The following is a 25487-nucleotide window of genomic DNA, read 5'->3' as shown; positions in this document are numbered from 1 at the left end:
TGCCATCTTTCCATCTTTATATAAACAATAAGATGCTTACAAAAATGCATTTAATATTTAAATATAACTGCTAGGCAGGAGAAAGAAAAAGAATCCACAATTCAGTCTATGTTTCCACCAACCTGTTGTTATCTTTAAAAAGAAATAGCAGAACCATGAATAGTCCTTTTAGCACAATCTGAGTGGCAGAGCTCACAATAGGAACCTCAACAAGCTCATCTCCTCCATGAAGATTTGACACTTTTTCTTCTTTTTCAAGGACAGCAGCAAAGTGTTTCTACAACAGGCAAACTCCTCATTAATATCATCCTAAAATTTTTCCTAAAATAAATTAATTCAAAACTGAAGTTTTCACTAGAGTATTTTAAAAGAATTTCTCTCAATACATCTGAAGAAGTTAGATTCAAGATAAAAAAAATCTTAGTACTTAACTCAGTACTTTCAAAGTGATAGGTACTGTACAGAAAGTACTGACTGAAGTATGCAGTAAAGAGAAGTTACTCACCTGTGTAGTAATGATGGTTCTTCGAGATGTGTCCCCGTGGGTGCTCCACAGTAGGTGTCGGGCTCGCCCCGGCGCCACAGCTCGGAAAATGTTCAGCAGTCTCCGTCGGGTTGCGCATGCGCCCATGCGTGTCAGCTCTTTGCGCGCTTACGGTCACGTGCGCGATCCGGTCCCCGCCAGTTCCTGATCAACCGCTCCGGACGCCCCTGAAAACACACAAACAGAGCTCCGAAGTGGGGAGGAACGGGTGGGTAGTGGAGCACCCACGGGGACACATCTCGAAGAACCATCGTTACTACACAGGTGAGTAACTTTCTTCTTCGAGTAGTCCCCGTGGGTGCTCCACAGAAGGTGACTACCCAGCAGTAACCCCCCCCCCCGAAAAAGGAGGTGGGTACCCAATTTATGCGCAGCTTGCCCGTGAAAGGACTGCTGTCGACAGGCGTGTATCCTCATCAAGCATCCTGTGCATGGTGTAGTGCTTGGCGAAGGTGTCATAGGAAGACCACATCGCTGCTCTGCAGATCTCTCAGCGCGATGCCTTTGAAGAAGGCCGTTGATGCCGCCATCGCCCTCGTAGAGTGGGTTCTTGGCGGAACTGGCAGAGGAGTCTTGCGACTCTCGTACACAGTCTTATGCAAGACACAATGTGATTTGAAATCCTCTGCAAAGATTGCGCTTCTCCTTTTGACCTGGATGCAATGGACACCAGGAGACTGTCCGTTTTCCGGAAAGGTTTAGTTCTATTGATGTAGAAGGCTAGTGCCCTTCTTACGTCAAGTAAGTGCAACCGTGCCTCTTCATTTGAGTTGTGAGGCTTAGGATAGAACGAGGGCAGCACTATTGGTACGTTGATATGAAAATCTGAAGAGACCTTCAGAACGAAGGCTAGGTGTAATTGTAAGACCACCGCTTCTTTTGAGAAGATCGTGCAGGGTGGTGTGGACATTATGGCCGCGAGCTCACTCCTCTGCGAGCTGACGTGATTGCCAGGAGGAAAGCTGTTTTAATGGTAAGTAGTCGGAGGGGGACTGTAGCCAATGGTTCAAAGGGCGGTCCCGAGAGGGTATGTAGAACTAGGTCTAAACTGCATGACGGCGGTATTGGTTTCCGAGGGGGGTACAGGTTCACCAACCCCTTTAAGAAACGCGAGGCAACAGGATGGGCAAATGTGGTTGATCCATCCTCTTCATGCTGAAACGCTGATATAGCCGCCAGATGCACCTTTATAGAGGATAGCGAAAGTCCCTTTTGTTTGAGTTGTAGCAAATAATCCAGAATCGTAGGTATGGTGGCGTCCTGGGGTATTAGTTGCCTGGAGGAACACCATTCGGAAAAACGCGACCATTTGTGCTGATAAGTCTTTCTGGTGGAAGTTCTCCGACTACATTCAAGGACTTGTACTCCCTCTGAGCATGTAGTCTCTAAGGCGCTTAGCCATGGATTAGCCATGCTTGTAGCCGAAGTCTCTTCGGGTGCGGGTGCAGTATTGACCCCCGAGCCTGAGAGAGAATGTCCGGTACTGTTGATAGGGGAAATGGCTGATGTTGAGCCATGCGCAAGAGCAATGGGAACCACTGTTGTCGGTCCCAGGTTGGGACTATGAGTATCATGCGTGCTTTCTCCCTTCTGGTCTTCTCCAAGACCTTGTGTATAAGTGTCGTGGAAGGGAACGCATAAAGTAGAGGGCCCTTCCATGGGATCATGAAGGCGTCCCCCAAAGACCCGTGTCCCATGCCCGCTCTGGAGCAGTATTGGGGACATTTCTTGTTTTCTCGGGTGGCAAACAAGTCGATTTGGGGAAAACCCCATCTGCGGAACACTTGGTGGAGTAGGTCTGGATGGATCTGCCACTCGCGAGTGGGCGCAAAGTGTCTGCTGAGTTGGTCCGCCTTGTCGTTGTGGACCCCCGGTAGGTATGAAGCCTTTAGGGTTATATTGTTGGCGATGCACCAGTTCCAGAGCCGGACCGCCTCCGCGCAAAGCGTACGAGACCTGGCTCCCCCCTATCGGTTTATATAAAACATGGTGGTGGTGTTGTCGGTATTCACGCCGACTATTTTTCCACGCAGATAATTGTGAAAATGCCTGCACACATTGAACACTGCCCTGAGCTCTAATATGTTTATGTGCAGTGTCTTCTCCGCGGGGGACCATAATCCTTGAGTGGTTTTGTTGTCCATGTGAGCCTCCCCATCCCATATGGGAGGTATCTATTGTAATGAACACCGTAATTTGCGGTTGGTGGAAGGGCACCCCTGTTAGGAGATTCTTGGGGTTTCCCCACCATGTTAGCGAGCTTCGTGCCTCTGTTGTAAGTGACACCCTCTTGTGAACGGTGTGGATTGAGGGTTTGTATATGGTTGCCAACCAATGCTGCAATCCTCGCATATGCAACCTGGCATTTTGCACCACAAACGTGGTGGTTGCCATATGCCCCAACAGTTGTGAGCACGTGAGAACTGGAACAGTGGGGCTGTACGTTAGTAGTTGTACGAGAGATTCGATGGCACAAAAACGAGCCTCGGGTAAATACACTCTTGACATGACTGAGTCTATCGGAGCCCCTATAAACTCTATATTTTGCGTGGGGTTGGTCTTTGATTTTGAGAAAATGATGATGAGGCCCAGTGAGGTAAATGTGTTTGTGGTGATGTGTATCATCCGTAATACCTCCTCCCGGGAAGTTCCCTTTAGCAGGCAATCATCCAGGTACGGGAAAATGAAAACTCCCTGTCTGTGTAGGTATGCTGATACCACCGCTAAGGTCTTGGTGAAGACTCTGGGTGCTGAAGAGAGTCCGAATGGGAGGACTCTGTACTGGAAATGATCCGTACCCACAAGGAACTGGAGGAAAACGCCTGTGGGCTGGATGAATTGCGATATGAAAATACGCATCCTGTAAGTCGAGGGCTGCAAACCAATCACCATGGTCAAGTGCCGTGATTATTGAAGCCATCGTAGTCATTTTGAAGCGCTGTTTGCGTAGGTACTGGTTCAGTGCGTGTAGATCCAAAATGGGTCTGCACCCTCCTGTCTTCTGCTCCGTCAGGAAATACCTGGAGTAGAACCCTTTGCCTTGAAATTGTTCCGCTACAGTCTCCACCACCCCTATGAATAGGAGGTGGTCCACGTCCCACCTTAATTCCGGTAGGTGAGAGGGGTCTCTGAACATGGGTGCGGTGGGAGGATTTGGTGGAGGTAAAGACTGGAAGGGGATCATGTATCCCGTGTTTACAATCTCCAATACCCACTTATCCGACGTGATGCTTTTCCATTGTGGGTAAAATGGCTTGAGTCGGTGATGGAACATGTACTGAGATTGGCACTGAGGTACAGTCTTGGCTTCGCGGCCCTCAACATATCCGTCAAACTTGCTGTCTTGCACTTTGCCCTGCGGAGGCGCTGCCCTGCTGAGGCCGGCGCCTAGGGCCCTTATAATGTGTTTGTTGACGACGTCCCTGATCACACCCCCGTTGAAATTGGGTATGTTGCTGTTGGTAACCATAATGGCATTGCTGAGGATAAAATTTCTTCCTTCTGAACGGTGGGGTATATATCCCCAAAGTCCGAAGTGTCGCTCTGGAATCTTTGCTGGAGTGTAGGACTGAGTCGGACGATTCAGCAAACAATTTTATTTTGTCGAAGAGGAGGTCTGCAATTTTGACCTGTAACTCCTTTGGAATGCCAGATGTGTGAAACCATGACTCTCTCCGCATTACCACTACAGTGGCCACGGCGTGGGCCGCTGTGTCCGCCACATCCAGTGCAATCTGCACACCTGCTTGAGAAGCAGCGTAGCCCTCTTGCACAATTGCTTTAAGAACTGGTCTTTTTTCCTCTGGAAGGAAGTCCATGAGGGCAGTAAGCTTGGAATAATTGTCGAAATTGTGATTCGACAAATGAGCAGCATAGTTGGCCATGCGGAGCAACAGAGTAGAGGAGGAGTAGGCTTTTCTACCCAGAAGATCCAGCTTCTTTATGTCCTTGTCCAATCCCCCAGATTTGTACTGGGACGATTTGGACCTGTGTTGGGACGATTCAACCACTAGCTAGTTTGGCTGTGGATGACTAAATAGAAATTCCATACCTTTCGCAGGGACGAAGTACTTTTTGTCCGCTTTTTTGTTGGTAGGAGGAGCGGATGCTGGGGTCTGCTATATATTAGTGGCTGCCTCCATGATTGCATCGTCCAGAGGAATAGCAATTTTAGAAGAAGATGGAGGCCTGAGGTTTTTAAGGAGTCTGTGGTGTTTCTCCTGCACCTCCGCCACTTGAATATCTTGGGATTGAGCTACCCGTTTGAACAGCTTCCAGGAACTGTTTCAGGTCATCTGGGGGAGAAATGTCTCCAGGGACCACGGCCTCATCTGGCGAGGATGAGGAGGCATCACTATGGTATCTCTCCTCCAATTCCTCTGGATCCTGGCTGTATTGATGTGATTGCCTTTGTGGAATTTCGAGGTGGGGTTCAATGTCTTTAGACCCAGCCTCTGACTGGGGAACCTGTGGTGTTCCCCCAGGTGGAAGCAGAACACTGTGGCGTTGAGGAGTGGTCGACGGGGATCCATAGTGAGATGTCAACCTCCTATGATGACGCCCCGCATAATGATGGCAGTTGTAGCAACAGGGACAGGGGCCTGGCGATGGAGACCTAGACCATGACCCAAGGATGTAAGGGTGGTGCCTGGAATGTCGAGACCTCTGAGATGATACCGACGTACGAGGAGAGCCTCTGTGAGAAGACTCGTAGGGATCTCTGCTAGATGCTGGAGAAAAGCGTGCAGATCCCTGTGATGGGCTCCGAAGAAAAGGAGAAGGACGTCTGTGGCAGGCTGAAGGTGTTGCTGCCCGTCGAATCTCCGGTGGTGATCGTGGTGACAGAGGCAGCACAATTACCTCAGGAGAGGGGCTGCGGTGCCTGGTCTTCGTTTTAGCCTTTACCCTGTCAGGTGGTCCGATTGGTGAACTTGGTACCGGAGCAGGTGTCATGCTGATTTCCACTGCTCCCGGTGCCGTTGTTGTCAGTGCCGTCGTCGCCGGTGCCGTCGTCGCCAGTGCCATCGTCCTCGGTGCCTCTGGGGAAGTCTCGATCAGTGCCGCAGTAGCCAGTGCTGAACTGATTAGTGCCCGCATGGCTCTTGGTGCCGTCTCCCCGGTAACTGCAGGGCCTTGAGTGGTTGCATGCGCCGCGGCTTTACCAGTGGAGGAAGCCAGCATGTGCGGACCCTTTGCTACACTCGTCCCGCTCCCAACAGTAAGAGGCAGGGATCGAGTAGGCGAGGCTCTTCGCAGGCCCTTTGTTACACTCGTCCCGCTCCCAACAGTAAGGGGCAGGGATTGAGTAGGCGAGGCTCTTCTTTTCTTCTGCGCAGAGGAGGTCAAAGAGGCAGCCTTCCTCTTGTGCGGTCCTGAAGAGCCCTCCGCATGCGTTGCCTTCGATGAGGCAGGATGAAGTGCTTTGTCAACTAACAGCATCTTCAGCCTCATTTCTCTATCTTTTGTAGCTCTATTAGTCAACTTGGAACAATGGGAGCACTTCTGGGGAACGTGCGTCTCCCCAAGGCACCGTATGCATCTGCTATGGCCATCCAAAGCAGGCATGGCCTCCGACAAGATTCACACTTCTTAAAGCCGGGGGATGGCATTGTTAAAACTTAATTCTGAGTCCTTAGGTACTAATAGCACACTTAACAGTATGTTAGGTGATGTTAATAACCGTTGGCCTTTGAAGGACGACAAACAAAAGCAGCGGGCCCGCCCGGAGGCGGCCGCTGCGGTTTTAAGATAGTCTTTAACTTTTAACAACTTTTAACAGAGTAACTAACTATAATAACTATAGGACTGCTAACTATGAACTGTTAAAAACTATTAACATGAGAAAAAATAAGACTTATCTGTCTCAGGCATTGGAGCCGGAGAGGATTCCATCTGCAGCCGTTGGCGGTTGAGAAGGAACTGGCGGGGACCAGATCGCGCACGTGACCGTAAGCGCACGAAGAGCCGACGCGCATCGGCGCATGCGCGACCCGACGGAGACTGCTGAACATTTTCTGAGCTGCGGCGCCAGGGCGAGCCCGACACCTACTGTGGAGCACCCAGGGAACCACTCGAAGAAGAAATATTATTTGTTAGTCTGAATGCAGATGGTCACAAAAGGCAGAACTAAATCACCACATAACTTGGAATAATTTTGCCTGATCAATGTTATTCTTTGTTAAAAAGGAAAAAATGATTACATAGCTCTCGTAACTGTTGGTCTTTGAGATGTGTTGCTCATAACCCCAAACAAAGCTTAACAGCACTACTCTAACTAAAACTTAAAATTATTTACAACTAATGAGGGTAAGTAGAAGTAATGCAAGCACAACTCCAGTAGTCTCTGCACCCAATCTGACTAGTACCACTACGGTAAAAACTTTTGGACAATTATGCATGTAGCATGCACATACCACTATAGGAATGGACATGAGCAATCACTCAAAGAACGAAGTAATTATATGACCAGTGTAACAAGATCAGTGTTAGCTACTTTGAAAATAAATTACTCTAGTAGATTTAGAACTTGATTCGCCATTCACACGTTTTTTATACTTACATGACTTCAGCAGTTTCAGTGGATTTACATTTTGTGCACGATGAATATCAAGTCAGTTTCGAGAAACTGGACTCAATTTAAAAGAGCACAAGTAGTATAAGGGTATTTTAAAACATGAAACCAAATAATATTATGCATATTAATTTCTGTAACATAAAAGTCTACCTGTAAAATCGGAAACGTAGCATTGGTTATTCCCATATTGTGCAAAATAGTGAGCATTTCCTTTCCACTCCAAACTTTACAGGAGGTTTCATACCCCCTTTCTTTAAGCTGACCAGAGCTGTCGTGTAACCAACTGTAAATGAAGCAAGTGAAAGTAATGAATTATTCATTCATTAATTTCAATTATTGTGCATGATAATTTTCAGGAAACTAAACTGAATCAACTTCACAAATTGTACTACACTCCTATGATATTACAATCATTTCAACAAAAGGCTGATGCCTCTACATTTAGGGACTGAATCTATTCTCCTTTATGCTAGCTGTACACCATTGAACCACATAAACTGATTAGAGACACTTGTGATATAGTCTGGTAGATGTCAAAGAAAAACCTGTCCCTTAGTTTTGACAATCTCCCCAATCCATGCATTATTTTTAACTTTAACAAAACTAACATACAACTTGTTTCTTTCATGTGTCAGAAATGCATAGGAAACATTTGTGTAGCCTTGCACCAATCCTCATTTTAAGTTATTATGCTTTACGGACAATTCATTACCTTTGTAACTGGTATGATTCCAGAAAGAGTGACAACCTGCACCACATAGCTTGTTGTTAGGTATTTCCCAGTGAGTTAAACCAGCCTAATTAAGCCACATTCCCTGTATCTCATCTGTCTTTCTCTGTGGCTGGAATGAAGAACTCTTGCTAATATAAACTGAATCTCCACTAGGAGAGCTGGCAAACCCTATCAAGTATAGGAAAGGGCACTAAAATATGTGCTTAAGTGCTTTCTAGAATCAGACATCTCAGACTTTTATTAAATGGACATTGAATTTTTCTGGTTTACTTAATTGGCCCAGACCTGGCAGTTTCTGCAAAAAGATATTACTAATTATTTGTCATTTACACCCAGTCTCTTACTTTCAACCATTGCTTTCTCTACAATTGGCAGACTTGACAAGACAATCAACCTGAGTTTTTCTGATAAGGTTAAAAGGCTGGAGGCAGTCAAATTTCTAGCTTTGCTCCTTTCCTCTTTTGCTAAGAAGTTTAACATTTAAAGACCCAGCAAAGGAGAATTCATAGCTATAGGGAAATTACTGTGTCTCAGTGGCACACAAATGTTAACCCTTGGCATCAAATGGAGAACAGGGTGAAGCTGAAAGGACTCCTTATCTCTAATATAAACAAGGATTTCCTAAACAAGCAACATTCCTAGACAAGTAGTATAACAAAATGTGTCCCAAATGTAATTAAGATAAGCTCAATTAATATAAAGTCACTTATTTTGTTATTTTTTATTGCTGTTCCACTAGTCAGATAGGTTTCTGATGTAGAGCTAATTGCTTAATTGGAATATTCGGACATGCACAGTCAGGTGCTAGTTATTTATTAACTATAGTACTGTAGCAACCACCATGTACAGTCCCATACAAACAAAACACAAACAAAAATGAAATGGTGGCAAGTGGTGGACATTGGCTGCTGTTTTATTTATGGGACTTGCTCAAGATTACATAGAAACAGTGTAGCAGGAGCAGAAAAATTTGTGTTCTCTCTTTCAGGTCATTGGGAATTTTCTGACAGGACATTAGCTTTCTACAAAATTTAAAATTTTCTTCAGGAAAATGTTAATATTCTGTCAGAACATATCTCTGTGGCTCACAAATGGCCCAGAGACAATGAGGAGCAGATATGGAAAAGTATATAAAAAGGGAAGAGGGGAAATGAATACAGAAGTGTGATGTGCACCTTTATATAACACTAGAACAAGGGGTCACTCATGAAATTAATAGGCAACAGGTTTAAAACAAAGTAGTACTTCTTCACAAAATGCAGAATAAACTATGAAACTCACTGCCAGTGGATGTTGCTAAGGCCAAAGATACAATTGGTTTTCAACAATAATTAGATGTGTTCATGAAGGAAAGCATCATAATGGCTATTACCCAAGATTGTCAGGATTGCAACCTACACTGTGGGTGTCCCTAACCCTTTGACTGTCAGAAGATGGGAATGGGTGACAGGGCATAAGTCAATTGATAAACCACCCTGCTCCATTCACTAACTCTGAAGCATCTGGCACTGGCCACTATCAGAAGACAGGACATTGGGCTTAATAGACTGTTGGTCTGTCCTGGTATGTCCATTTTTATGTTCCAGGTCCCCCAAACTGTTCAGCTCTCAGGTAGGTGAGCTGCTGGAAATCTGGGCGGCTTTGTCTCGGACTCCTCAAGAAGCTTGGCTTATCCAGGCAAACCTGGGAGCCTTGGAAACACTTAGGCTACGTCTACACCAGCCAAAAACTTCGAAATGGCCGTGCAAACGGCCATTTCGAAGTTTACTAATGAAGGGCTGAAATACACATTCAGCGCCTCATTAGCACGCGGGCGGCCGTGGCACTTTGAAATTGATGCGGCTCGTCCAGACAGGGCTCCTCTCCAAAATGACCCTGGCTACTTTGAAGTCCCCTTATTCCTATCTGCTCATAGGAATTGCTTAATTTCAGAATTTTCCATGGCATGGCAATTCCAGTTTTCAGTCATCTCTGTGGTGGCATTCAACTGCCTTAAGCATAAAACTGTGCTTTCTCTTATGTCCCCCTGCCTCATCCACCATAAACTTTCCATATTCTGCAACAAATGAGGCACAGGTTCTACAGGTAAGAAATTCATTCACTATGCAACCATGATTCAGTCCCAAAGTACCATCCACCCTGGGCAATAAAGCGCAGATCCTGCAAGGGGAGAAAAAGTAAAACCAGTATTGCATAAGTAGCCAGATTTCTGGCATTTCCTATCTTAAGTGCTCAATTCTGTAAAATTGGCATTCGTTTAACGTAGGAAATTTTAACGAAAAACTTACTTTCAACTATACACTGTAGCTTTCAGTATATGATATGCACAAAAAAACTATGTATAACTTGTAATGTTGGTGGGGTTTGTTTTTGGGATTTTTTTTTAAATAGGCCTTACTTCGTCAGACTGTAACACACAGCCCGCAGAGGATCATGGTCCTTCCGCCTGATGTTGTTGATGACCATGCTATCAAGTTCTTCTCGAGCAAATCTCAGTTGACTTTCTGTAACACTGTAACTGGCTGACTCACGTGCACAATCTTCTATATTATGAGCTTCATCTAAAATGACTACTTGATCTTTTAGGTTAATCTCCATCTGCAAAAGACAACTGTCCAGTAAAACGAAGTGATACACATAAATGAGTAGCAGACCCATAGGGATAGCCATGTTGTTTGTGAAGCTACAGACTGACGAACAGTCCTGTAGAACCTTACAGACTAACAAAACTATTTATTAGCTTTCGTGGTCAAGACCCACTTCCAAAAGATTTATTAAAAAAAAACAATTTGTCTAGACTGCGTCAGTTGAGCAAGTTACAGAAAGTGATTTTTTTCAAGGCTTAATTGAATCTTGGCGGCGTAGGAACCAGCTAGGTTTTTCACATAAATGACAGAATTTTGTCCTTATCTGTAAATATTACAGGGGTAAAGAGTTTGCAGAGAGCACTTGTATGTTACTGTACAATTAACAGCAAAAAACAAAACAGGATGAAACATGTATTTTAAACAAAACTATTTTAATTTTTTACTCTTCTCAAAGTACCTATGCCCACTTTTTGTAATTATGCGATACTCAAATTTTCACTTCTGTTGTATGAAAAATCCACACAATTGATTTGCTACAATGGAAGAAAAAAATGACTATTACCTGAGGTACTGTCATATGTACAATATAAGGAAATTACAAAACTAAAGAAAAATATTCTTTAATCTCTTTAATTTAGATACTACTTAATACCATCAAGCATTCAAACAGGAATGTGATTTTAAGTTGATCGTGTCTCTATCACATTTTTATTCATTTAATTTTAACTCCAGTCAACGCAACAAACGAGACCTAGAGATTGTCTATTCTTACAACACTGCAGAGGCACGGCACCACTGTAGTGTTAGTGAACGCACTATTTAGGCTGATGAAAGAGCATCTCCCATCAAATAGATATTCTTCCTCCCAAGAGGCAGTAGCAATGTTGATGGGAGAAGCCCTCCTGTCAACATAGTGCTGCGTACAAGGGTTAGGTTCATAACCGTTGCGCACAGGGAAGGTGGCGAGGTGGACTTTCCTGAGCAATACAGTTATATTGATGTAAGTTCCTAGTTTAGACCAAGTCCTAATTAAAACATACTTACACTCTCTCTTATTTGTGGGTCCAGCAGATAGTTGTAAGGACAAAATATTATATCTGCCCCCACCATGAGTTCTCGAGCTGCAAAATAAGCACATGCACGTAGTTTCTTTCCCAGGCTCACTAGATCTTCTATATCCCACGCCTGGCACTTCTTACGTGCAAACTGCAGACTGTGATGTTCACAAAGTTTATGGACACCATGGTAATAAACACAGGAGCTGCCCTAAAAAATAAATGTGAGTTTGAAAAAAATCTCATACCAGGAACAATGTCAGAGGAAGTTATTCACCTTGTACAGTAATGACGATTCTTCGAAACGGGTGTCCCTGTGTGCGCTCCACTCTGGGTGTTGGTGTGTCCTTGCACCAGCAACTGCAGGTTTTTCATTAGCAGTGCCCTGCCATGTCATGTATACACAGTCCCCAGCCCTTACTTCCTTCTCTACCTGGGAGTCCCAGAAAAAAAACTCCAAGAAAGAGGGGAAGAGGGAGTGTTGTGGAGCACCCACAGGGACACATCTCCAAGAACCCTCATTACTGCAAAAGGTGAGTAATTTCTTCTCTGAGTGATGTCCCAGTTGGTACTCCACTCTGGGTGACCAAAAAGCAGCATTCGCTCTTAGACAGCTGATTTTCAAGTTGTATTATTGATGAGAGGACAGGGTGTCCCACTGAAGAAGTGGGAATTGGTCTGGATGTAATTTCACGTCTAGCAAATATGTGATCAGAGGATGAAGTGGTTGCTCTGCACATGCCTTGCAGCGGGATGTCTGAGGAATGCAGTAGATGTCACTACGGCTCAAGTGGAGTGTGCTGCTACGCTCTGTGGGGGTGTCTTCTTGCGGATTGCATAGTAGATGCGTATGCACATCAAGATCCATTTGGAAAGACACTGGGATGAGACTGCTTCCCCTTTGGAGCCTTCAGCTCTGGAGAGGAAGAGCCTCAGTGACTTGGTGTCATGTTTTGTCCTTTCTAGATAAAAGGCTAGAGCCCATCATACATCCAGCGTGTGGAACACTGTCTGAAGGGGGTGCACTCAAGTGGTTTTGGGGAAAAGGCAGGGAGGTAGATAGGTTCGTTGATGTGAAACATTGGGAAGACTCTGGGGAGGAGCTTTGGTTGTGGCCTCTATGTAATTCTTTCCTTAATAAGGACGGTATATGGGGGATCCACTATATGGGCTGCTATTTCCCCAACTCATTGGGGTGACATGACTGTGACAAGGAATGCCACTTTCACATTATGTGGGAAAGAGCAAATCACTATGGGCTCAGTGGGGCCTCCTGATCACGATTGAGGTCCCATGGTGATTTGGGATCATTTATCAGGGAATGTACTCCACATCCCACCACAAATCACTTTGCAATAGAATGGGCAAAGACTGATATGACATCAATTTTATTGTGGGAGGCCACAAAAGCTGCCATGTAAACCCCAAGGGAACTGCCATGTGACTTCTGAGCCACAAGCCAGAGTCTTTGAGGGGTAATACAGATTCAAGAACGATCAGGAGAGGTGTGGTGGAAGGTGGCATTAATTGCCTATGTTGACACCATGTTGCAGATCTTTTCTATTTGCACAGTAAGTTTTTCTTGTTGTAGTGCAGCAATTATTCATGCGTTTCTTTCAGTATGTGAGAAGGTCTGTTCACCACAATGGAGCCATGGAATTACCGAGCTTTGAGACTAAAAACAGTTGGGTCCTGATGTCTCATATGATGGTGGTATTGGGAGAGGAGAGGTGGGTGATGAGGAACAGGACATGGACTGCGGATGGCCAGGTGACGGAGGTAGAGGTACCAAATCTGTCTCATCATGGTTGGTATTATGAAAATAACTCTAGCTCTGTTATCACATATCCTCCTGATCACCCAGTGTATCAATGGAAGGGTGGGAAGGTTATGACACAGAATGGTGTTTAGATTTTGGAAGGGAGTCCACCATTTTAAGAAGAAAGGAATTTGGGTGGGAGCATGACTGACTTGTTTAGTCCATCCTGGGACAGGGTATATATCATGTTGAGTCAGGCTTGAAGGCAGCATATATGGAGCCTGGTGAACTTGACTATGTACTTTGTAGCAGCTATGTAGCAGAGAATTTGCAAGCAGGTTCTCATGTTGGTGAAAGGGCTGAATTTGACAGTAGTAATGAGGGAACAAAGGGTGTTGAGCCTGTGCTGGGACAGGGTTGCTCTGGCCTATAGAGAATCTAAGGCTAGGTCTACACTGGCCATGGAATATCAAATGCTTAGGTCCAATCTGGGCTAAGCTGTCCCAGCTACTCCCCTTCCCCCACCCTGGTCTGCTCTGTCCAACCAGACTGAGCCATGGATGAGGGATGAGCAGGGGGCTGCTGTGCAGGGTGGATGGAGTGCAGCAGGGAGGGGGCCGCAGGCAGCTGCTCCCCAGGGGTACGGAAAAGTTGAGGGACCCCAGCCAGGCAAGGGGCACTTGCATGCTCCAGGGGGAAGACCCCATGGGGTGCCAAGAGCATATGGATGAGAGGGGGTAAGACAGGGTAGAGTGCATCACTGCTCCCAGGAAGCTCATGGCAGCACTTCCCTGCCCAGGAGAAGCAGTCCCACTGGGGGTGGCGAGAGCAGGTGGGCACCAGTACCTTTGCAGATGCTGCTGAGCATAGAGCCCAGGCACAGGGCGCCCAACAGGCCACAGGCCCTGCCCCAGCCCAGCCGCACCAGCTCGGCCTGGAACTCAGCCACTTCTGCCTGCACTGCCTCACCACATAGCCCATAGGTTTTGAGGTCTGGACACCCCTCTCTGGCTTCCAGGAGCCTGGCAGCTTGCTGGGACACTGTGCCTGGGGCAGGGCCATGAGCTGCCCATGCACAAGGCAGGCTGAGCATCTCATATCCCACAATTGCCCCTGTAGGAAAGGCCCTGGCCCCAGCAGGATGTACATGCAGGGCCCCAGATGCTCTGGCTCCAGCCATGCACCCTGAGAGCCACACTGGGACTGCTGGGAAGTGTGTGGCCCTTGCTCCCCATTGGGCTGGGTGCTGGTCTCTCCGAGCAGCTTGTAGGGATGCCAGGCAGCGCACGGCTACAGAAAGCAGCTGGGGCACCCTGTCGCCATGGGCTGGTGCTGTGCAATGCCTGGCACACACTGCCTCCCCTGCCACAGGTGTGGGGCTGGACTTCCAGCTCCCCCACCATGCCTTGGGGAACCGGGAAGGATGATGCAGCCACCCCTTGTGCCCCAAAGTACCTCTGTCTGCAGCACCCCCTGCTGGCTCCCTCTGGTGTGGCCAGAGAGCGTGCAAATACATGCTCTCCACATTCTCTCCAGCAAACTGCTGTGCCAGTGCACCAACAGGGAGCTGAATATGGGGCAATTAGCCCTTTTGTTAACATAAGTCAGGATACCTTTCTGATGTCCAAAATATGGGGCTGTCCCACCAAAAACAGGATGGATGGTCATCCTATTTTCATCCATCTATCTAGACAGAGATATAATCTAATATGTGGCTCTTTGCTCTCTATCCATATGGCTCTTAGTCCCAAACTGGTTGGCCAATCCTCATCTAGACGCTTATGTTCTTTGTTATGAGGAGCCGAGCTGGCCTGTGGCAGTTTGGAGTCGTGATGGACTACATCAACCACTAGGGAATTTGACTGAGGATGGGAGAAAACGTCCATATCCTCTGTGGGGACAAAGTAGTTTCTATTGACTTGTTTGTTCATGGGAGGAACCATCCCCTGAATCTGCCATATTGCGTCTGCTGGTTATTTTAAGGCCTTGTCCATAGGGAGGGCTCTTTTTCTGCTGGTGGAAGGCTGGAGGATTCTCAAAAGTTTGTGTTGCTTCTATTAGAGGTTCATCTCCGGGACTGCAGCAATGCTCTTAAACAGGTATCGAAACTACTTCAGGTAATTGATTAGAGTTGGTGTATCTAGAATAACAGCCTCATTGGGTGAGGACAATGAATTACTTTGAGGGAATTGATCATCAGTCTTGGGTTGTTCAGGGCCCTCTTCTTCTAGGGGTTCCTCAGCTGCCTCACTTTCAAATGAAGTGGCAGGGGTTCAAGGTGGTGGGGACTGCGTGGCTCTCCTCATCAGGGTTGATGGTACCAATATTTGGTGTTTGTAGGAGACCAATGGATCCCACGGTAGTCAATCAACAGGTTATGGAGGAGGTGCCCAGTTTATCGCTAGAGCTAACTCTGGAGGATAGAACTGCAGGTGGAGATGTTGCTGGGGAAGAAATCTTGCGAGGGTCCCAGTCTGGAGTAGAGAAGGCTCATTTCCTCACAGAGGAGGAATTTCAAGCCTTGTCTTTAGGTACAGTTTTTTGATGGCTGGAAGGAGTTTTCCAATAAAATTCATCTTGAGGCACAGCTCTCTGTCACATCTTGCTCTGGCCTTGAGATTGTTGCAGTGAGAGCATTTTTGTGGTATGGGACTCTCAGCTAGACATCTGATGCAAGAACGTCCATCTAAGACGAGCATGGCATCGTTGCAGGCGTCACATTTCTTGAAATCGGATGAACCAGGCATGGTAAGGGAGGACTGGCTCTGCAAGGAGTGCACAACTTTTCCTTTTTTATTTTGGCAGGGACGAAGGAGGACTCAAAAGGGCTGGTACAGGAAAGGAAAGGTTGAACAATTCAGTTCCTTTGCTTTCAAAGGTGAAGGGGTGACTGCTGGAACATCGTCTGCTGCTGAGGATGGTAGAAAAGGAACTGAGGGGACCTGCGCTCAATCAATGGGCATCGACAGCAGCATGGCACTGGTAATGAAAAACCTGCGATCGCTGGTGCAAGTAGGCACTGACACCTCAAGTGGAACACGCATTGGGACATCACTGGAAGAAGTGAATTTACGGTTTTTATTAAAAAACAACCAAAAAACTTACTTTGCAATCTTGTACTTTACCTCAGTCACTAAGGTATTTTTTTTGAAGTATTTGTTATATTTTGGACTACAGTAACAACAACTATAATGGCAGAAACAAAAGGTACATATCAGAGTTGTATCCCAGTGAACCCAAAGAAATTTCTTATCTCTTTTACAAATAGCAACCTAGCAATGGAAGAGGGCGGGATGGATTCTAAATCATGAACAATTAATTAATATATCCAAATACATATGGTTACTATAATCAGGAAGGACAGAAAAAGTATGGCACATTCACATCCACTCACCAGTATATCAACAAATTATCAACCAGAAATATTTAGTGCATTTAAATCATATTAGCATCCACCTGATCTCTTTGTTTGATCTATCTCCTCTGTAATAATAGCTCAGGAGGGTATCACTAACAATCAGAGCAAACAACAGTAGTTCTGCTCATGACTGACAGCAGTCCTTCCACTGCTGTTCACGTGTGTTAAAGTACATCATTCATAGGTTGGTCTGGGTTTGTTACTTTTTCTGGAGAGGCAGGGGAGCAATTAGACGAGCAAAGCTTAATTTACAGGTCAGAGATGATATCCAGGAATTACAAGGAGGAGTAGAGAATTTTAAAATTTTAATACTGATTAACACAGGTGTTCCTAAGCAATAAGTGAACAATTATTTCTGTTAAGGTCAGAATACATTTTTTTAAAAATATAAAATTAGTAGCTGCAAATTCTCTTTTCTACGATGAACTTTTAAATAAACAAAGCCACCAAGAAAGGAATAAATCCCTGGAAACACACTTTGGAAGCAGTTAAGGCCACCTAGTCATATGTGGACTGATAACATGAACAGGAAAGCCCATCTCTTTTTAACAGAGTAACTCAACCCTAAGGGGCAGATTGTCAGTTGAAGTGTTATCACACTTACTGCCTTTACGCTCACAAATTGTCAGTTATCTATTTGTCAACTCACTTATATAATACAGTCTTGGTTAACACAGACACCTAAAGTGACAGTGTAATTAGTTCTCATTACCACTATGGCTTACCCTTATGGCCTGGGAGCATAAAAAGTAATGGCTCACGTACCCTGGATGAGTACAAAATGAACCAGAAGGCCCAGTAAGAGGAAACAAACTAGGTACATTACAGTAGGACCATATATGTTTAAAACAGTAAGTCAGTGGCAACAAAAGCTGTTGTTACTAAGCTTATGTCACTCATGGGTTTTTTTTTCCCTTTTTTTTTTTTTTTTTTTTTTTTTTCCCCCAATAGTCTGAGCTGTACATTGGAAACCAGAAAAAATATTTTACTAGAGGAACACACAATTATTAAAACATTTAATTTGCTTATAAATGCACAATATTTTGACATGATTTCAAATTTAATCTTTTTATGTTTATGAACAATGTATGCGTAGTGCTGATGTATTTTAGAAGTGACCAACAAAGAAAAGTGAGCGTGTGTGCGTGCGCGCGCACACACACACACACACACACACACACACACACACACGTGTCCCTTTTCAACTGCCTTACAGGGAACAGAAGCAACTGGAAAACATTTTCTATTTGCACTACTACCATCACTATCAAAAGTTTTTACTCTAGGATTTACTGAAGGACTAGAAAACAGGAATGAAAGTTCCTCAGCTCACAACTAAAGAGAATGGGACTATGTAATGCAATGAAACGTGAACAAAGAATTTCTATCTTAATTACTTTTCAGCAGCTTGAATTAAAACAAAATGTTATAAAATGGTTTTAGACAGTAATATAAAATTCCACTGTTTCTTAAGATTTAGTCTTGCTCAATCTGACCTGCAGCCAAGCCAACTATTTTCTCAACCTCCAACAAAAACAGGAAAGTCAAGACGTGATATTTCTAACGTGAAAAAAAGCAGAAACACTTTTTTGGAACATACATTTCAAGACTTCTATATACATTACGCAGCAGCAAAATGTGGGTTGATTTCAACAGGCTTTGCAGATTACCTGTAAATAAATAAATTCTGCTGTTCTTTCGTAGTCTACCTTTATTAATTTAATTACAGGCTGCAAGCATGGAAAGGAAACTAAGTCGTCTTAAAGCAACCCTGAAATGGCATGCACAAATACTAAATTGGGTTAACCAAGACGATCATGAACAAATTTTATCAATAACACTTATACCAAAGGGTGAGCAAGTACAATGTATCTCTGCTAACATCATTAGCAGATAATTTGTTCAATATTTGTGAAGCGTTAACATGAAAAAGGCTCTAAATTACTATAGGCTGAACCTCCCTAGCCTGACACTCTTGGGACGTAAATGGTGCAGAACAAGAGAATTTGCCGAACAACAGGAGGTCAATATTTTCTAGCAGCATCATCAACACTTCCACTGCTTACTCAGCTCTTAAAAGACATTTAGGGGTAAATTACAGCTAAACAACAGCACAGAATGCTCAGAGCTGGGAATTCGTATCTGTGAACAAACTTTATGGGACTATGGGAAACTTGGCCAAACCCATGATAAGTGGCCACCCAGCTAACTTAGGCTGGGTCTATACTCGCCACGGAGGATTGATATTGACCCTGGTACTACTTTTGAGTGGCATGGTATTAAGGAAGATCTACCAGAGAAGGACTCCTGTCGATTTTCTGCCATGAATACAGGCACAGAAGTCAAGAGCCACAAAGCTGATTTTTGGTATGCAATTGGTGTACCACAAATTGTGTAGCAGCCGTCAACATTCCAGGTAAGCGTAGACGCAGCCTCAAGTCATGCTGGACCCCAGATGATGCCAGACAAGAGACTGCCAGATTAGAGAGTTTCAATCTGTACTTGCATAACACAGGAATCTCTTAATTTTGAAGAAGCAGACAGTTTGTTCCAGCTCGAGAATTATTACAATAATTTTAACCCCCATGCATTCTAATCATCTTCAGCACCCAGAAATGCTAAATGAAATGAAAGAATACGTTGAGATAAATCAAATAAATTGATTAATCCTTATCAGAACATTTTTTAAAAAGAAACAAGTTTTAAGAAAGTAAAGGTTATTGCAATTATAATTAAGCTCCAAAACTAAAATTATCACATATTACCATAATCCATTATACTTTTACATATTCATGCTGCGAACCAAGATTTACTGAAAATTAACAGTGTAAAGCAAAATGAATTATAAATTGCAAAATACCTTCCAATCAGTGTGCAATAAATGTTGTTTAATCCAGCTGCTCAGACAACTAAATCTTTCGTTAATTTTTTGAAACAAAGCTACTCACATTTTTTCCTTCCAGCAAGTCTACACATTTTTCGTTCCTGTTACTACTGCTGGACACCACTGGATGAACACAGGTATGGTCCCGGCTAGAAAGAATTGTCATACGGACACTGGAGTACACTGTCCTCCGCAACTCTCTCGTAATCTGAACTATTTGCTTATGTGTTCGAGTTCCAAAAAATATTTTGGGGATGTGCGGCTTTCCTCCACTTTCCTTTTTCTTTGCATTACTAAAATCTTTACTATTTTCTTTTGCAGAAGAACAGGAACACTGTGTACAGGAGCCAGAAGACTGTAACCAAAAAGAGAGAGTTTATTAGGACATTATCATTGCAAACTGCATATACCCAATCCTAGTACCAACCATTGAGAGTTTTCCTCCAGGATGGCACAAAACAGCTAATTAATCATCTAAAAGTATACCTAAATCATTACAAAATTGCAACCATTTCTCAGTCACCAGGTAATTTTTTTTTAAATTATAAAGCAAAAACAGTACCTACCAAGAAAGAAAGTTTTTATCAAACTCTCCTTTTGCTCTTTTATTTACATATTCTTTACCAGTCAGTATAATATTTCCCAGGTTAACATGCCATTGCTTTAAAGTTCTAGTACCACTGAAATCAACATACAAAATTTAGTACTAAAGTCGATCCATGTCCTTCATTATACCATCTATTAATCTGACAGGTAGAGAGGTTTACTGGTACTATTCACATTCTCTCCAGGTTTTACACAACTCAAGTTCTATGCCAGTAAAATAACATTATTTTGTACATGAGATTTTAATTTGTTTACTCCTCTATGCCAGAAAACAAAAATAATTTTAAACTAATTTTTTTACAGTACATGAAGAAAGTTCTTCAATTTTAGATTTATCTTCGATCATCAAGCATGCCTAACTGCCTCTAATTTACCTGTGATAAATTACGACCATGAAAAAAGCCAGGACAGTTTTGTAGCAAGTTATGCAGGACACCTACTGTTAGTTCTCAGCCCTTAAGGATTAAGTCATAGCATGTTATACAAGAGACGTATGTTGTCTTCAAACCAGATGCCAGCCTTTGTTTCATAGGAAACAAATGAAGAAAAAGTGAGAAACATTAATGTGGGGGGGAAAACGATTGTTTATTATACAAGAATTCTATACTGACTGCCAGCTAAAGGAAATCACTTCCACTGAGGGCTTGAATCCTATAAGGTACCAAGCACTCTGGCCTCAGTCCAGTAAAGCACTTAAGCATGTGAATAGCGCAACTGAAGTCAAAGAGACTTCTCACATACATACATTTAAGCATGTGCTTAAGAGCTTTGCTGGATCAGGACACAAGTTTGCAACACCTTTTGGGATCAAGACTTGACTGGACAATCAAATTAAAACTAATACTGAAAATTTTTTTATATTGTTTCATCTGCAAATGAAATTTCACTCAACTGGCTTCAAAGCATATACTCCATTACTAATACACTCATCATGGTGTTATGCCATTGGTCAGTTCTAGTGAATACTCCCATTTTGCCTTCAGTTTCATAATTAACTAACAGAACTGAATCCAGGAAAAATATTTGGAATAACAGGGCAGCTTGTCTTTCTTCACTAAGTATTTTGTCGCAGAGAAATTCATCCTCCGTGATTTCTTCCACAACATAAAATTTTGGGAAAGCTTATAATTAGGATGTAGATAGAGGACACAAAGAAAATGTTAGAGTATCTGTAAGAAGAGTATCTTTTCTTTAAGAGCTCCAACAGTGAAAAATTGATCAGCAAGTCTTAATAGCAGAAAGTAGTTCACACTTAGTTTTTCATTTGATGGTGCAAATGGCAACTCACTGTACTTGACATCCGAAAGTTTTCCCGCTGATTTGGGAGGATTATCCTTCATAAACAAATGCTAAGTCATGGCATGTGTTACACCACAATACTGGGGATCAAGCTGTCTCTTAGCCTCTACTCTGTAGAAAAGCAAGTTCAAATTACCTTGAGTCCCACTCAACCTTGTCCACCATTAAATATTACAATACATGATAGAATGGATGTAAATGTGACCCTTCTGGAGCTGTCACTCACTGGGATAAAAGGTTCACTGATGTGCCAAATAAACAGGCCGTCAAAGCAGATAAAGTTACAGCCATGCTGGAATTGTTACATTCCCTTCTCAGGTTGCCAGTAACAGCAGATTTCATTACGGTGTGCTGCCACATTAAATAGCCACTTCCAAATATCCTGCCTTCTATATTGAATAATTACTTATTCACTGAAAGGATAAAAAGAAGAGAGTTATGAATGGGGCTCTTGTCAGGAGTGAAGCAGGAAACAGCTGACAAGTGGTGTATGTTACATATACGGCAATATCCAACTCAGTATACACTCAGAAAATTGGAATGCAAATTATATCATGATATTTTGATATATATTTTAGTTTGGTCTTTGAAATAATGACATTTATTAACGCACAAAGAGAATTAATCTAAATAAGCTGCTGAATCAGTTTACTTTTGCCTACTGTGTAGACCTTTTTGTCCATATCTATCCCTTCCATATGAATTCATTCTTCCCCCTCAGAGATGATGCAATATCATTAATCCTCTATAGGAGGATAATGCAAGGCCTAGACATTTACTTTACTAAAGGTAAATTTTAGAGAAATCTAGACTAGTACAACAATAGTTTCCCAAAGCACAGAAATACTTGCTGTCCTATGCAGTATTTATACAATTAAGATAACTGGAAAAAATGCAATTCAAATTCTTTATGTACAATAACAGTGGTAATTCCTTTCACTGTATCTTCGGAGGAAAAATAAAATTCAAAGAAACTTTTAAATAAAAAGTTTATAAAAAGCAAAATTTAAAACTATAGTGCCTGAATGTGTGTGGGGTATATATAACAGTATTTTACAAGTGACCTTAAAGTTTTACTTTAAAGGGCTGAATTTGGCATAATACTGGCTTTAAGAAGCATTTCACTCACTATTGCACATTTACCTTTTACTTAAAAAAAAAAATCAACACCAGGAAAGCTGTAAACTCAGACTGATTTTATAGTAACCAGTAAAAGTATATAACCGCTTTGCAGCAGTCATAACATTTCTGAAAGCCACAGACGCCATCAACTTAAAAAAAATTTTAAAAAGGTGCCTATATAACAAAAAACCACACACACACACACACCCACCAAGGAGGCTCTTGTTTTAGATGGCAAACCTTTTACTTGCATTAAATTGGAGTTTCACACTTTCCAAGGCTCTTTGCCTGTTAAAATTTTTTGGGAAATATCTTTCAAATATATTACAAATTATGAATGTTAATTGACATACCTATAGGTTAGGCATTGACACACAAGAAAATACTTCATAAAACAATTAACTTACTGGTTTGTATGAGTTGCATGGTAAGTGGATTAAAGTAAATAGCATCCAGATCAATTAGTAAAGAGGACTGTCTGTTTCAGGAAAGTTACTCCCCAACCCTGTACTATGAATTTATGACCCAGCTGCATATAGTTACATAATTTTATGGTTTAGTGTGGGTTATTTTAACTTTTATTTCTAAAAAACACATTTGAGTCAAAACGTTCGCCCATCTAAGCTTAACAATTAAAAATAAAGATATTGTTCACGCCCTCAAAAATCTTCCTTCTGTGCAGATTAATTTGGAGCAAAATTCCTGAGGCATGTATTGTATGTGTGTGTGTGCACAAGAGTGCGTGCACACACTTATTTTTTCATATTTAAAATATTTTTGGGATGCTGAGGAATAAATTCTTATATTTCCGTTGCTGAGGACCCAAACAAGCCTTTAAAAATAAAATCTAAATCTCATCTTAAAAGAATTAAGATTTGGGACTTCTACAAGCTAGATTACTGGCAGATGATAATGTAAAGAAGTATACATTTTATACCTTAAGACACAGTAGAATCAGTCCCAAACTGACAAATATCTCTGGAAATGAAACAACACAAAAGGAGGAATAATTAAGCCAACAGGATGATTAAAGCAGCACCTTCTCCTTCATGTTATCATACATCTTGCAAAACTCAGTCATAAAACTTCTGACAAAGATTCTCTTTAAAGAGAGTCTGGTGGCACCTTTTTAAAAAAATAAGTATGTTCAATAAGATATGAAACAGTTGCACTTTTGAAAAATTTTATCAATAACACTTTGGATTCTGCATTTCTGTACCAGAAGCTATTTATAGCCTTGTAGTTGCAACTTAGCATAATTTATGACATTGCAGTCTCCCATTACTGTACAAAGAGAGAAAAGAGTCCTCATTACTTTTCACTGTAAGAGTAAATAATTATTGTATAGTTGGAGAGTAAAGCAAAAAAATTATAAACCTGCATTAAAGGAAAAAGAGGTGCTTGCTAAGCTACAATAAAAGTAGTTGTCTTATCTCTTTCAAGAGAACTGAAAAATAGTGAGGAAAGAAAGTTAACTTGTATATTACAACTTATTCTACTAATAGCCCAAATTTGTTAACTTCAGGGCAAGTTTGTCAAACACAAGGCCAATGCTTGTGTGTGTTTTAGGCTGGAAGTTGGAGCAAGGGTTCAAATGCGACTCCCATGTTTCAGTTTTTGTTATATTTACGTTGCTGCCACAGTAATGCTCGAGTTTCTAATGAATTGTACAGCCTATTACTTTATTTTGACTGTAAACTCCCTGGGATGAGGATAAGGTACACCAGAAGTGCTCAATAAATACCCTTTCTCCTATATATTATATAATACTTCTATGGAGTTTTAAATCTTCTTATTTTAAGAATATTTAAATACGTACAAACAGTTACTGAGGAAAACAGGAGAAATATTTGGCAGAAATAAAACTTATCTACATTATCATTCTGTAACTCTCATTAGGCTATTTACAATTAGAAGAATGTTACATTTTCTTAAAGGAAAGATGAAGGACAATACCTAATTTTTCCCATAACCTTCTGTTCCACACTATGGAAACAGCGAAGTTTACCCAGAGATGTTAAATATGACTGTGGTCCATCTGCATTATTGTTTGGTCTGGAAAGCAAATGGTTATAACTGGTTTAAAAATACCAACTGATTTAATCCTAATAAAAAAATGCTAAAAAGTAGTTGAGCTAATAACTGTTCACTGATCTATGGTCAAATTTTATTTTCACAGTGTGGCATTTAGCAAGATTCTGAGGGACTGGACAACAAGAATTGCCAAAATTATAGTAGTTAATGCTTAAAAATGTTTTGTAGGAAATATAAAATCCTCAGGGTTCGGGTCTTAAATCTATTTCTAATTATTACAAGGCAGGATGGGACTTCTGAGGGATTGGAGGGGTGGGGAAATTATCCAACATCTACCTTCCTCAGGTTTCTTGAGCCTTCTTTAGAAGCATCTGGTACTAATCCTTGTCAGACACATGATACTGGACAGGACAACCATGAGTCTGATCCAGTTTGGCAATTCCTTTTTCTTAGGTAGAAGAACTCAAGATAAACCACCTTTCTGCATCAATACGTCAACAGTAAATAATGCAAATGTTAGATATGTACACCCTTCCACAGTGAAAATGTCCATAACAATATCCAGTTTCTTCTTGGGATTTCAATTATAAAAGGTCTACACAGCCTTGCCTGAGGCTTTTAGGGTTTCTTTTAATTGAACCCACTTGTCTTCTTCCACCCACATTATTATGCGAACAACAATCACAAAAACATTGTGTCCTTTCACTACCTTCTCATCTCACAGGTTCTCTCCTAGACCTGAATGACTCTCATACTCAGGAGGTAGATCTCATGATCTCCTGCTCCCTTTTTACTGCTCTTGGAAGGTGCTCTTCATCTGCCTCAGCTCAGTATAAGGCTCAACTTCTGGCACATCTGCAACTACTCCTGG

The 25487-nt window shown here is 42.4% G+C and overlaps 1 protein-coding gene across 1 annotated transcript in view; it reads right to left on the bottom strand.

Annotated features, from left to right (window-relative positions):
• The window catches only part of BRIP1 (BRCA1 interacting DNA helicase 1), a 140576-nt gene that overhangs the window by 88417 nt on the left and 26672 nt on the right, over positions 1-25487 (bottom strand). Inside the window, exons 6-10 of the mRNA XM_075014013.1 lie at positions 19620-19910; positions 11484-11705; positions 10250-10449; positions 7269-7401; positions 123-277 (exon numbers count right to left, since the gene is read on the bottom strand). Coding sequence (XP_074870114.1) covers positions 123-277; positions 7269-7401; positions 10250-10449; positions 11484-11705; positions 19620-19910 — 1001 coding nt within the window. The remainder of the gene's footprint in view (positions 1-122; positions 278-7268; positions 7402-10249; positions 10450-11483; positions 11706-19619; positions 19911-25487) is intronic.

Source organism: Carettochelys insculpta, chromosome 19 (assembly GCF_033958435.1).
Source record: "Carettochelys insculpta isolate YL-2023 chromosome 19, ASM3395843v1, whole genome shotgun sequence".
NCBI classification, from domain to species: domain Eukaryota; kingdom Metazoa; phylum Chordata; order Testudines; family Carettochelyidae; genus Carettochelys; species Carettochelys insculpta.
The sequence above is the reverse complement of the archived record's forward strand: the minus strand, read 5'-3'. Positions and strand labels throughout refer to the sequence as shown.